Raw genomic sequence first — 14,954 nt, 5'->3', positions numbered from 1 at the left:
CACCAGGCCTGTCAGGGTTGTCGTGATGGAAGTCCGTGATCAGCTGAGGATCCAACACAAAACGCTTAGGGACCCAAGACCTCTCCTCTGGTCCATAACCTTCCCAATCGACTAGGTATTGGAGACCCCTACCCCGCCTCCGAGAGTCCAGGAGCCTACTGACGGTGTAGGCCGGATGGTCGTCAATGAGGCGAACAGGTGGAGGTGGATCAGCCGGCGGACACAAAAGGCTGGAGGACACAGGTTTCAGTTGGGAGACGTGGAAAGTAGGGTGTATCTTCATGGCTGAAGGCAACTTCAAACGAACCGCAGCGGGGTTAATGATGGACTCCACCACAAACGGACCCAGGTACCGAGGAGACAGCTTGCGTGATTCGGTACGAAGAGGTGCACGTTCTTAGATGACAGCCAAACCTCTTGACCAGGATGAAACACAGGTGCGGGAGTCCTGCTCCTATCCGCTGTTGTCTTGTTCCTGTCGGTGGTCCGAAGCAATGCTTCCCGGGTCGCTCCACACTCTCTGGCAGCGGCGGAGGTTCTCCTGAACCGAAGGAACAGCCAATTCCTTCTCCTGAGCAGGAAACAGAGGGGGTTGATAACCCATGGTAACCTCGAAGGGTGAAAGACCGGTGGCAGAGGCGGTGAGGGAGTTGTGGGCGTACTCTATCCAGGGCAGATGTTTGGCCCAGGATGATGGATGTTGAGCAGCCACACAACGAAGGGTTGCTTGAGGTTTTGATTGGCTCTTTCTGTTTGACCGTTGGTCTGGGGATGAAACCCTGAGGACAGACTAACGGAAGCACCCAAAGCAGAACAGAAAACCTTCCAAACACGGGAAGTAAACTGTGGGCCTCTATCAGATACGATGTCCACAGGTATTCCATGGGGACGGAATACATGTTGGACTAGGAGGTCCGCTGTCTCACTGGCAGACGGTAATTTTGGTAATGCTATATAGTGGACAGATTTAGAGAATCTGTCCACAATGGTAAGTATAGTATCATTACCTTCAGACTTGGGTAGGCCGGTGACAAAATCCTGGCAATGTGGGACCAGGGACGGCTGGGAACTGGGAGGGGTAGCAGCAGCCCCGAAGGGGACTGATGGGAGGCTTTGCCCGAGCACAGGTTGAACAGGCTGCCACAAAAGCCCGAACGTCAGTTTCCATTGAAGGCCACCAAAAATGTCTCCTAAGCAGCGTCAACGTGCGTCTCATCCCAGGGTGACCAGCAAAACGGGAGGTGTGAATCCACTGCAACACCTGAGACCGGACCGTCTCGGGAACAAAGAGTAGGTTGGGAGGTCCATCACCCGGTCCCGGGTCCGTGGCAAGTGCAGTCTTCACAAGAGACTCGGATCTCCCCACTGAACAGCCGCCACGACGCATGAGGAAGGCAGGACTGCCTCAGGCTCGCTGGTCTCCGAAGGGTCAGCAAACTGGCGGGACAAAGCATCTGGTTTAACATTTCTTGACCCCGGTCTGTATGTAAGAATAAAGTTAAACCTACTAAAAAACAGGGCCCATCTGGCTTGGCGTGAGTTGAGTCTCTTAGTGGCTTGGATGTAAGCCAAGTTTTTGTGGTCAGTCCAGACCACAAACGGCAGTTCAGCTCCATCCAGCCAGTGCCGCCATTCTTCCAGTGCAAGCTTGACCGCCAGCAGTTCCCGGTTTCCAACGTCGTAATTCCGTTCTGTGGGTGACAATTTCTTGGAGAAAAAAGCACAGGGGTGAAGCTTTTGGTCAGTGGGGGAGCGCTGGGAGAGGACTGCTCCCACACCTGAGTCCGGACGCGTCCACCTCCACAACAAACTGCAGAGAGGTATTGGGGTGTATCAACACGGGGAGGTGGAAAACAGTTCCTTCAAAACCCCCCTACCGCCTGCTCCGCCTCAGGGGACCACCGAAAAGGGACTTTAGGAGATGTGAGTCTTGTAAGGGGGTGCCACCACTCTACTAAAACCCTTAATGAATCTACGGTAGAAGTTAGCAAAGCCCAAAAATCGTTGAAGTTGCTTACGGGTTGGTGGGTGTGGGCCATTCCGTCACTGCCCGGATCTTCTCGGGGTCCGCCTTCACCTGCCCGCTCTCAATTATGAATCCAAGGAACGATGTAGACTGTTTGTGGAACTCACACTTCTCTGCTTTGACGTACAGCTTGTTCTCCAAGAGCCGTTGAAGGACTTGACGGACGTGTGACTCATGCTCCTCGGGTGACTTGGAAAAACAAGAATATCATCCAGGTATACAAAGACAAAAACGGTTCAAAAAATCCCTAAGAACATCGTTCACCATGGCTTGGAAAACCGCAGGGCATTTGAAAGCCCAAAGGGCATGACCAAATACTCAAAATGTCCCAGTGGAGTGTTGAAAGCGGTTTTCCACTCATCTCCCTTTCGGATTCGGACAAGGTGATAAGCATTCCTGAGGTCGAGCTTGGAAAACACTGTGGCGCCATGCAGAGGTTCAAAAGCTGAGTTGATGAGTGGAAGGGGATACTTGTTTTTAGACAGTTATGTTGTTTAAACCCCTGAAATCGATACAGGGGCGTAACGACTTGTCCTTCTTTTCCACGAAAAAGAAACCTGCACCCAAAGGAGAGACAGGGGACGGGATTATGCCCGAGACCAGAGAATCACCAATGTACTGCTCCATTGCCTCTCTTTCCGGTCGGGACAGATTGTATAACCGACTAGAGGGCAAGGGAGCACCAGGAAGCAGTTCAATAGGGCAATCATAAGGCCTATGTGGTGGTAGAGACAGAGCCTTGTCCTTACTGAAAACCTCCGCTAAGTCATGGTATTCTTTGGGGACAGATGACAGATCAAGAGGAGCTGAGGGAGGAGTTGGGTTACACTTAGTGGGGGGAACCGCTGACCTCAGGCACTCGGAATGGCAGTTAGTGCTCCAACTGAGAATGGTGTGACGTGTCCAATCAATTTGTGGGTTGTGAAGAGCCAACCAGGGGAAGCCAAGGATTAGGGAGGTAGCTGAGCCAGACATAACTCTTAGCTGAATGCTTTCACAATGATTGCCAGAAATCACTAGGGAAACGGGGTGGTTTGATGAGTTATCTCCCGGAGGAGGCGCCCATCAAGGGCTGTGACCCGAATGGGGGTAGGTAGTGGCTCCATGGGGATACGAGCTTGTGTAACGAACTGGTGGCTAATAAAGTTATCTTCTGCACCTGAGTCTATGAGAGCTGAGAGTGGCAGGGAATGACTCTGGAAACGTAAGGTTACAGGTACTTATATCCGGGGAATGATGGGTTCAGGATCTAACTCTGGGCTCGCAAGTAGACCCACCGTTACGAGCGAGCCTTGTCTTTTGGCCGCTTAGGGCATGTAGCCAGAATGTGTGTGGCGTCTCCACAGTACAGGCACTCACCCGCCTGGAGGCGCCGTTGCCGCTCTGCTGGAGGTAGTCGAGCTCGACCCACTTGCATAGGTTCCTCCTCTGTGCTCGGGATGGAATCAGGAACAAGAAGCTGCCGACTCCGGAGAGGCGAGACTCGAGTGGTTGAAGGCTGGGAACTCGTCCTCCTAGACGTGGCCGATCGCCTCTCTCCCGACGCCTCTCCGCAACCGATTGTCTAGCTTGATGGACAGGGAAACGAGAGAATGTAAATCATGTGGCTCATCACGAGCAGCCAGTTCATCCTTAATGGCTTCATTCAAACCGTTTAGAAATGCTCCTTGAAGTGCCACATTGTTCCACTTGGAGTCCGCTGCCAACGTCCAGAACTCAATAGAGTACTCTGCCACACTGTTAGAACCCTGCCTCAAATTAAAAAGTATCTTGGAGGAATTACCCACATGGTCAGGATGGTCAAAAACAGTCTTCAATTTAGCAGAGAAATCAGCAAAAGTCAATCCAGTCAAAGTTTGATCTGAGCACACAGCCTCAGCCCAAACCAGAGCTTTCCCTCTTAACAGCCCCAGAACATAATGTACCTTAGATGAATCAGTAGAAAACGACAGTGGTCTCTGCCGAAAAATCAAGTCACACTGAAGCAAAAATCCCGGCACTTGTCCAATTCTCCATTGAACGGTTCAGGCGACGTGACAGGGGGTTCCCGACGGAACGAAGCCTGCCTAGTGTCCGAGGAAACAACTTGGGGTGCATCAAACTGGGGGTCAGAGAGAGATGGAGAACTGATAACAGACAATTTAGAGACGTGTGTAGTTAACTGAGTCACCTGGTTCAGCAGTTGATGATTATCTTCCACAAGAGTCCGAATCAACTGGTCATGCTGTCCTACACGTTCCTTGAGCCTGGATAGCTTGTTGGAAGCTGTCTTTGTTTGCCCCTGCTGTTTCTCTGTTGGGTCCATGGCCAGATCGTTCTGTTAGGCTATGGTTCAACCCAGCACTCAGAGAAACAACACGACAAAGGGAGTGGAAGAAACAAAAATATTTAATCAAAGTAAAAATTGTCTTAGTCCAAAAACAACTGAAGTAAAGGAACAGAGTGGGCTAGTCGGCTCCGGAGGAAGGAGAGGCTGAGGCAGGCAGGCAGGCAGGCAGGCAGGCAGGCAGGCAGACCGACAGGCAGGAAGGCAGGCAGGTTTGGGAGATATGTCCAAAACGCTCTGGTAAGAACAACGATCTGGCGCCGGTGGAGAGCCATGCCCAGGAATAAGTAGTGCAGGTTGATGAGAGAATAGGATGCAGCTGCGTAGGGGCAGGAATCACTGGAAACAACCCGCAGCTGCACAGGAGAGGCAGATCCTGAGCACGCCCCCTGATCCACTCCAGACACACCCACATAAAGGGGACAAACACACATACAGATACAACAGAAAAAGGGGACAAAACAAGGAGGAAGGGGAAACAGAAAAGGGAGAGACAACAGCTGCCCACATAACAAGCACTCCACCAATCAGGCCTTTATGGTAGAGTGGCCAGACGGAAGCCACTCCTCAGTAAAAGGCACATCACAGCCCGCTTGGAGTTTGCCAAAAGGCACCTAAAGGACTCTCAGATCATGAGAAACAAGATTCTCTGGTCTGATGAAACCAATATTGAACTCTTTGGCCTGAATGCCAAGCGTCACGTCTGGAGGAAACCAAGCACCGCTCATCACCTGTCCAATACCATTCCAAAGGTGAAGCATGGTGGCAGCAGCATCATGCTGTGGGGATGTTTTTCAGCAGCAGGGACTGGGAGACTAGTCAGGATCGAGGGAAAGATGAATGGAGCAAAGTACAGAGATCCTTGATGAAAACCTGCTCCAGAGCGCTCAGGACCTCAGACTGGGGTGAAGCTTCACCTTCCAACAGGACAACGACCCTAAGCACACAGCCAAGACAATGCAGCAGTGGCTTCGGGACAAGTCTCTGAATGTCCTTGAGTGTCCCAGCCAGAGCCCGGACTTGAATCCAATCTAACATCTCTGGAGAGACCTGAAAATAGCTGTGCAGCGACGCTCCCTATCCAACCTGACAGAGCTTTGGAGGATCTCATCAATATGCTTTTTAAAAGACAGCTTTTCATCTATCCAGATGCCCAGATATTTGTAAGCAGGGACATGATCAATATGGACACCATCCAAAGTACATATGCTTAAATCATCAGAGTTATTTTTAGGCACTATAGAGAACAAGATATAATGTACTTAGTTTTACCTGCATTCAATACTAATTCCAGGTCAATAAAGTTTTTCTGTAATACAATGAAGGCAGACTGTAGTTCAGATAGAGCCGGTCAACCGTGGAGGCAATAGCATACACAACAGTATCATCGGCATACAAGTGCAGGTTACAATTTTTTACAGACAAGTCGATATTTTTAATGTAAACAGTAAAAAGTACAGGACCATTTATAATATTATGTCTTTAGCTCAATGTAGTTAATCGAAAAGCTTAAATGTCACAGTCTAATCATGCATTACTGATAACACTTTGTGCTAGAACTTATCACGGTATTTAGAGTTGGAGTCCAATTCACTACAATGCCAGTAAATTCAGGAGAATTATGGAGCATGTTAAAATACACTCATCTTAACATTATTTATTTTTCAATTTCAATTCCAGGCTCTCTTCCTATGCTAAAATGCTCAAAATCTTTATAATGTGTTCTGTAGTTATTCTGATTACCCATAATCCTGTGGTGTACACTCACTTTGCTCACAGTGGCGTCCCATGAAGCCAGTCCGGCAGGTACACTGGCCAGAGATGTGGTCACAGTCGGCTCCATTCCTACACTGACAGGTCTGGGAACAGTCCTTACCGTAGAAGCCCAATCGACAGCCTGCAATGGATTCATATACAGTAAGACTCCAGCATTTGATAAAATTTGATTGAGTCCATTTTAAAATAGTTTAACAGCATGGGATGATGATGATGATGATGATGCATGTCCATATGCTTCAAATAAATGTGAGCGTGAGAGTGCGTGCATCCGTGCCTGTGTGTGGGTGCTTGTGTGTAACTTACGTTGTGTACAGTACAAGCCTGTCCAGCCCGGAGTACACTTGCACTCCCCATCATAGGCACTGCAGTAGGCCCCGTTGTGACAGTTACATGTGTGGATACAGTTGGGCCCCCACTGACCAGGAGGACAGACTGCAAGATAAGGACAACAACCACAGTATGAGAGAACATCACAACAATAGCCTCCTGGCGATAGCCTCAAATAGCATCCTGTCCAGGGGGTGTACTTGTACATCAAACTGCCTTGTGCTGCAGAAACAGGACATCTTGCCCTATGAGCCATTCTTTTAGCCTCATCATGTGTTTTACAAGTGTTCCTGAATACCTTGCCCAGGAAGAGAGGAGGAAAAGTGGTGAGAGGTGAATCGATTCATGGAAAAATTATTGCATTCAGTATGAAAAATATGACTGAATCATATGCTCTGTTCTAACTATAGTAAGCATAATCTCCTACTCATCACCCGTCCCCCAGCAAGCAATAGCCTGGGAACAAGGTTATAGTTTAAGCTGTTTACAGTACACACTGTACAGAAGGGAAATTGAAAGCAGCAATATTTCTCTATTAGTCTATATTTATTCAGTAACTCATCTAGAATTTGGGGAACCAGGTGTGCGAAATCTTTGGCTAACCAATGACAATTTTTGAGCCAGTGAGCAACAAAGCACCAGGAAGATAAAAGCAGCAGACAGTGGACCTTACCTAGTGAGCACAAGGCATTGAAAATATGTATTTTCAACGTCTTTTCAACCAAAAAGACGTCTCCTCAACCAAAAAGTATTTTCAACGTCTTGGAATTAATTATATTTCTATGGGATGAAAACCCATGTTGTATCATTAACTATCACCAGAGGGAGCCATATTACATTAATAATCCCCAGGCTGTCAGACACACTATTACACAAATAGTACCCTATTATAAACACAATTTTCTCTCCCTCAGAAGGTCTCCCAGGAATTCGTAATGGAAAGTCCATTAGGTAAGTTTATGCTAGCAAATGTTATCGAGCTACACGAGACGCCAGCGTCAATACTATTCGACATCCAGAATGTGAAGCACACAAAGCATGTTGCCCCACATCTGTGATGAGGAGGCCCAGGCGGGGTATCCCAGGGTCCTTTAAGGCTGTGATAAGTTAGGGGGTCCTGCAGAGGTCAATAAGGGTCACGAGAGGTCAAAAGGGGTCACGGAGGACTCCTCACTTGGCTGAGGGGCTAGCGTATGTCAGCGCCTTAGCTACTGGTGTCAAAGACAGGTAAATCTAGTGTGGGTCGCGTCCCGCTAAAAACACATTCATGGGTCAGGGGTCGTGGTGAGTAGCACCTGTCGTCCGTCTTAATGGACATTAGTGGTAAGTGTTAAACGTTTTTCCTATGATTACACTGGTTGGTTAAATATTTATTTTGCTAAATGGAATAATTCTCAATCAGAGCAGGGAAAGAATGCTTTAAGAATGTCATTTAGCATGGACTATTATACAGATTCTAACAATAGGATATACATGTTCAACATATTCTGACATATTCTACCAATCCTAAGAAACAAACCAAATCCACAAAAGAAATGAGCAGTGGCCACAAGTTGGCAGTTCTGGTCAATTCTATTAACTCCCAATAGGGAAAAAATAAGAAATCGCTCCAAAATTGAATTTCAACTCATTTCCTGAATTGACTGAACTAAACAAGATTAACGGACCCCTCCAGGGATGCAGACAGACAGGGTCAGCCATAAGTATTTTTTTTACAAGACATTACTGAGCTGAACTCAACCAAACAAAGCTTTAATGACCTGGCCTGGTTACACATCTACCATAATTGCTGGAATCGGCACGATATGTGAAAAGTGTATTTGGGAGTACTCACGTTGTGAACAGTCACTGCCAATCCAGCCGGGGTAACACTGGCATGAGCCATCGATGGGGTTACAGGTGCCGTTATTGGTACAGGTGCAGCTCCATGCACAGTTCTTCCCAAACCTGCCACTGGGGCACACTGGGGAAGAGAGGAAGAAAGAAATAGAGGGTAAAAACACAGAAGTGAGTCACCAACCTTTACGGTCCGGAGAGGAATCAATTAACTTTGTCAAAGGGTAGTGTGACTCTTGATGCTATGTTCTGGTCATGCGGTTGAGTGGTCAACTGTTGATTGAGTCATGTGGGGTAACGGTTGAGTGTCATACAGGGTAACTGTTAAGTGTCACACTCACCTTCATTACAGAGGGGCCCCTTGAACCCCGGGAGGCAGTCACACTGGCCAGAGACGTGGTGGCAGGGTCCATTGCTGTGGACACACTGGGGACAGGCCTGGCTGCAGCGGTGGCCAAAGTAGCCCGGTGAACAGACTGGAAGGACAGGAAAGATTAGTTAGGTTTCTAACTAAGAAACAAGTATAGACTTGAGATACGTACATATTCATACATTACATAGTGGATGGAATTAGTTAAACCACACAATGTATAAATCAGCTCTATACATAAATGTATAGTAAACCAATCGAATACAATCCATAAGCATAACACAGTAATTGGGCACGGGATCTTTAATGATATTGTAATGTAATAACTGAATGCATGAATGTGTGGGATACTCACTGCGCTGGCAGGTGATCCCCCGAAATCCGGGAGCACATTCACAGGTGCCCTCGTCAGGGGAACAGGAGGCCCCGTTCTTACAGTTGCAAGGGAGGGAACAGTTTGGCCCCCAGCGGCCCTCGGCACACACACTGTCACAGTGGATACCTGGGAACACACACAACACACGGCTCACTCAAACAAGTTCACATAGGTCTCCCATTGACATCAATTAATGATTGAAGAAGGCTTGGTGTTGTAAATCTGCTAATTACAGGGATTGATTTCCTGATTACTGCAGGGTTTAACACCAGATGGCAGCCTCTTAGGGAATAAGTCCACGGTCAATACCATCTTTCTGGCATCTTTCTGGCAAAGCTCCACAAACACTTTTACCAGGCTCTCCAATGGACTATCTTTCCATTTGTTTTACTGTAAATGCTATAAGTAAGAAGTGCTTTGATCTATTCCATTAATCAAATGTGGCTATTTGACTGGACTAGGGCACTGAGTTTTTCCTGACCAAGTGACCTGACCAGGAAAAACTTTTGGCAGCTGTTGTAGGCTATAATAAGGCCCAGTCCTGGTTAGGGACATATCAACATTTATGGGGGGAGGGGCTGGTCCAACTCAAGGTGTCAAAAAAACACCTCTCCCCAAAGTTACAAATATTTTCACATGACCCTCCCCTTGTAATGTAAAATAAATTTAACACCCTCCCCCCTCACAGAATGAACTCAAAATAATGTTTACGACCACAAATAACAATAACTGTAGTGACCCTGTGTTTATTAATGTGGATATCGACTTTGCCACTTCCACATGCTTTTGTGGCACAGTCGATGCCACGCAGGGCTACAGGCCAGAAGGTTGAGAGTTCACCGACCACCACAGACAAGCTAGGCTCACTCTTCCTGCCTGTTTCATTACACTACGATCAGAGCCGGCTGCAGACAATGATCAGCTAGGGGGAAATCACATTTTCTACATTTTGATGCCATATTTATAATTATATAAAATATATGCAACAAATGTTCCACCAACAGGTTTCTGTGCCAATGCACCACACAACCAATAAACAAAGCATACCGACTTCGGGCACTTCAATATCATGGTTTGCGTTTTCAACAACACAATAAATAGAGTATGTCAATCTTGAAAAACACTTGCCAGAGTCTTTAGTGTGTTTATAGCTAGGTTTCCATCCAATTGGCAGCAGATTTTCATGTGAATATTCTAAAATGTTCATAAAAACGATATGCCATTTCAGAGTTTCATTTAGGAAAAGTTGGCACCGCACAACATGACAGGGAAGATTTTAATTTACCGGACATTTGAGAAATGTACAGTGGGGAAAAAAAGTATTTAGTCAGCCACCAATTGTGCAAGTTCTCCCACTTAAAAAGATGAGAGAGGCCTGTAATTTTCATCATAGGTACACGTCAACTATGACAGACAAATTGAGAAAAAAATTCCAGAAAATCACATTGTAGGATTTTTTATGAATTTATTTGCAAATTATGGTGGAAAATAAGTATTTGGTCACCTACAAACAAGCAAGATTTCTGGCTCTCACAGACCTGTAACTTCTTCTTTAAGAGGCTCCTCTGTCCTCCACTCGTTACCTGTATTAATGGCACCTGTTTGAACTTGTTATCAGTATAAAAGACACCTGTCCACAACCTCAAACAGTCACACTCCAAACTCCACTATGGCCAAGACCAAAGAGCTGTCAAAGGACACCAGAAACAAAATTGTAGACCTGCACCAGGCTGGGAAGACTGAATCTGCAATAGGTAAGCAGCTTGGTTTGAAGAAATCAACTGTGGGAGCAATTATTAGGAAATGGAAGACATACAAGACCACTGATAATCTCCCTCGATCTGGGGCTCCACGCAAGATCTCACCCCGTGGGGTCAAAATGATCACAAAAACGGTAAGCAAAAATCCCAGAACCACACGGGGGGACCTAGTGAATGACCTGCAGAGAGCTGGGACCAAAGAAACAAAGCCTACCATCAGTAACACACTACGCCGCCAGGGACTCAAATCCTGCAGTGCCAGACGTGTCCCCCTGCTTAAGCCAGTACATGTCCAGGCCCGTCTGAAGTTTGCTAGAGTGCATTTGGATGATCCAGAAGAGGATTGGGAGAATGTCATATGGTCAGATGAAACCAAAATATAACTTTTTGGTAAAAACTCAACTCGTCGTGTTTGGAGGACAAAGAATGCTGAGTTGCATCCAAAGAACACCATACCTACTGTGAAGCATGGGGGTGGAAACATCATGCTTTGGGGCTGTTTTTCTGCAAAGGGACTAGGACGACTGATCCGTGTAAAGGAAAGAATGAATGGGGCCATGTATCGTGAGATTTTGAGTGAAAACCTCCTTCCATCAGCAAGGGCATTGAAGATGAAACGTGGCTGGGTCTTTCAGCATTACAATGATCCCAAACACACCGCCCGGGCAATGAAGGAGTGGCTTCGTAAGAAGCATTTCAAGGTCCTGGAGTGGTCTTGCCAGTCTCCAGATCTCAACCCCATAGAAAATCTTTGGAGGGAGTTGAAAGTCTGTGTTGCCCAGCGACAGCCCCAAAACATCACTGCTCTAGAGGAGGTCTGCATGGAGGAATGGGCCAAAATACCAGCAACAGTGTGTGAAAACCTTGTGAAGACTTACAGAAAACGTTTGACCTGTGTCATTGCCAACAAAGGGTATATAACAAAGTATTGAGAAACTTTTGTTATTGACCAAATACTTATTTTCCACCATAATTTGCAAATAAATTCATTAAAAATCCTACAATGTGATTTTCTGGATTTTTTTTCCTCATTTTGTCTGTCATAGTTGACGTGTACCTATGATGAAAATTACAGGCCTCTCTCATCTTTTTAAGTGGGAGAACTTGCACAATTGGTGGCTGACTAAATACTTTTTTTCCCCACTGTAATAGATCAATAAACAAGGGATGTTGGCAAAATGAGCCACATTTATGTGTCCTTAAAAACAGCCTATAACAAATGTCAAAAACACTATTCCTTGTGTTTCGACGTGTAGCCTATGCAAAACTTTATGGTGGGGGGGTTAGGCTAATTTCCTAAAACAATAATTGTCCGCATCACGGTTCAGCTGTCAGAGATTTGAACCCTAAATGTATCATGCAAAGGCCTATAGGCTTAGGTGTCTACTGTATGATATTCATATTTTAATAAATATATAGATAGCCTATATAAAGGAAGAGAAGCTTAGGCCAAACCCCAGAGAGAGAGATATGCCGGTGGCATGCTACGACACCGACATGCATTTCTTTATGTCAGATGGCTACTGGGTCTGCTATACAGATATAGACGTACATAAGGAGGGTAATTTATTAATTTCCGATCTGAATATTTTGTAGAAAGATATGCATTATATTGTTAGATTATAGGAGTAACTCTGGTAGGCCTGAAACAATCTTCCTCACCTCAAGTTCAACTGTCGGAGTCAGTTGGAGAGCAGGGGCGCACTGCCTTCATATCATAGGCCTGCAGTAACTAAAGCTTAATAATAGCCACAGCATACCAAACCTTCACAAACGTTTCTAAACTATTAGGGTAATATCAAAAGTAAGTCAAGTCATTGTTTATAGGGAAAATACAAGCAGAAGAGTGAATGTAAACCAGGGAAAAAACACACTACCCTCCCCTGTGACCCAAAAAAACCACACAACCCTTCCCAAAGCAAAATAAAAGTTTGACAACCCTCCCCTATTTTCGACCACCCTTCCCCACAGTAAAAATCGGTCCCTTAGGACCATCGTTTTTCAGTAAACAGAAAAAAGGTTTGCAAACCAGAAGTAAAGTTATATCATAGGTGCGTATTCTAAGCAAAAACTGAAGAAGAATGGTTGAAGGGTCTCCCGCACACTGTGTGTACTTGTCACGGAATCAGCCGAGGCTGCCCCTCCTCCTTGCTCGGGCAGGCTTCAGCGTTCGTCGTCCCCGGAGTACTAGCTGCCACCGATCTATGTTTCGGTGTTTGTCTAGATTGTCCTGATTGTTTTCACCTGTTTCCCATTATGTTATATTGTATTCCCTTTATAACCCCCTGTCTCTCATTGGTTATTGTGTGTGATTGTTTTCCGTCAGGTCGGCAGTGCTGGTTGTATGCGTTTATTGTTCCTCCCTGTTTGGAGTTTTGTTTTGTACTTTCTTTACTGTGTTGAGAAAAGTACGTTCTGCCAGTAGTTCGGTGTCCTGCGCTTGACTTAGTTTCCCGCATACACGTCACCTTGACAGAATCACACATCACTCATGGAGTCAGCAGGAGCGGCGGTGCCAGCTGGATCAATGGAGGAACAATACAGGCTCTCGGCACCGCCATGGAACAGGTGGTGAGCACTATTGGGCGATGGAAAAGAGAGGGTCTGCCTACGCCTTCTCCAACGATACCACCACCATCGGCGATGCCCATCGCTTCACCTCCGGGGTCCAGTGGGATTCGGCTCTCGCTCCCGAGGGCTTATGATGGCACAGCGGCTGGGTGTCAGGGTTTCCTGCTACAGGTTGAACTCTACCTAGCAACCATCCATCCGGTGCCCTCGGGATACGAGAGCGTGTCCGCCCTCATCTCCTGTATGTCCGGCAAGGCGCTGGAGTGGGCCAATGCCGAGTGGGGGGGAATAGACGCCGCTACTGTCAACTATGCGGAGTTCACCCGCCGCTTCAGGGCAGTATTCGATCATCCACCAGAGGGTAAAGCGGCGGGTGAGCGTCTATTCCACCTTAGACAGGGGAGGAGGAGCGCACAGGAGTTCGCGCTGGACTTCCGGACGCTGGCTGCCAATGCGGGATGGAATGAGAGGGCCCTCATCGACCAATACAGATGCAGCCTGAGGGAGGACGTGCGTCGGGAATTGGCCTGCAGGGACACCGACCTCAGCTTCGACCAACTGGTGGACATGTCCATTCGCCTGGATACCCTGTTGACTACCCGCGGACGTCCGGATTCAGGGCCGTCCATTCCATCCCCCAGCACTTCCGAGCCGACCCCTATGGAGCTCGGAGGTGCTGGTGCTAGGGAGACCAGGAGAGAGACTAGGAGGGAGGCCGTCCCCTGCACCAACTGTGGCCGCAGAGGACACACTGCTGGTCGGTGCTGGGGAGGGTCTCCTAGGAATCGAGGCGGTAGGCAGCGCACTGATGAGTCATTCCAGGTGAGTAGGCACCCAACTCACCCAGAGCTCTCTGTTACGCATATGTGTATTAAAGTTGTGTTTCCCGAGGTTTCTCCTCACTCCCAGCATAAGGCGCTAGTAGATTCAGGTGCAGCTGGGAATTTTATCGATCGCCAATTCACCTCTAAGTTAGGGATTCCTATTGTACCTGTTGATGTGCCCTTCCCCATCCATGCCCTAGATAGCCGCCCTTTGGGGTCAGGATTGATTAGGGAAGTCACAGCGCCGCTCAGGATGAAAACGCAGTAGGGTCATGAGGAGATACTACATTTGTATTTGATTGATTCTCCTGTGTTTCCAATGGTGTTGGGGCTTCCCTGGATAACATCTCATGACCCCAACATTTCATGGCAACAGAGGGCTCTCAAGGGATGGTCTGATCAGTGTTTCGGGCGGTGTGTAGATGTTTCCGTAGGGGCAACGACGGTGGAAAGCCCGAACCAAGTTCCCACCATGCACATTCCACCTGAGTATACCGATTTGTACTCGCCTTCTGTAAAAAGAAGTCGACTCAATTACCACCTCATCGACAGGGGGATTGTGCGATAGACCTCCAAGTAGGCGCTGCGCTTCCGCGTAGTCATGTGTATCCTCTGTCTCAGGAGGAGACGGCGGCTATGGAGACATACGTCACCGAATCTCTGAGACAGGGATACATACGGCCGTCCACTTCTCCTGCGTCCTCAAGTTTCTTTTTTGTGAAGAAGAAGGATGGGGGTTTACGCCCGTGTATTGATTAC

At 47.3% G+C, this 14,954-nt stretch overlaps 1 protein-coding gene across 1 annotated transcript in view; it reads right to left on the bottom strand.

Annotated features, from left to right (window-relative positions):
- LOC121541401 (multiple epidermal growth factor-like domains protein 10) overlaps positions 1-14,954 on the bottom strand; it is a 199,420-nt gene that overhangs the window by 17,336 nt on the left and 167,130 nt on the right. Inside the window, exons 14-18 of the mRNA XM_041850387.2 lie at positions 9,020-9,166; positions 8,636-8,770; positions 8,293-8,421; positions 6,435-6,563; positions 6,121-6,249 (exon numbers count right to left, since the gene is read on the bottom strand). Coding sequence (XP_041706321.2) covers positions 6,121-6,249; positions 6,435-6,563; positions 8,293-8,421; positions 8,636-8,770; positions 9,020-9,166 — 669 coding nt within the window. The remainder of the gene's footprint in view (positions 1-6,120; positions 6,250-6,434; positions 6,564-8,292; positions 8,422-8,635; positions 8,771-9,019; positions 9,167-14,954) is intronic.

The sequence above is a fragment of the Coregonus clupeaformis genome, chromosome 27 (assembly GCF_020615455.1).
Source record: "Coregonus clupeaformis isolate EN_2021a chromosome 27, ASM2061545v1, whole genome shotgun sequence".
In the NCBI taxonomy this organism is placed as follows: Eukaryota; Metazoa; Chordata; class Actinopteri; order Salmoniformes; family Salmonidae; genus Coregonus; species Coregonus clupeaformis.
The sequence above is the reverse complement of the archived record's forward strand: the minus strand, read 5'-3'. Positions and strand labels throughout refer to the sequence as shown.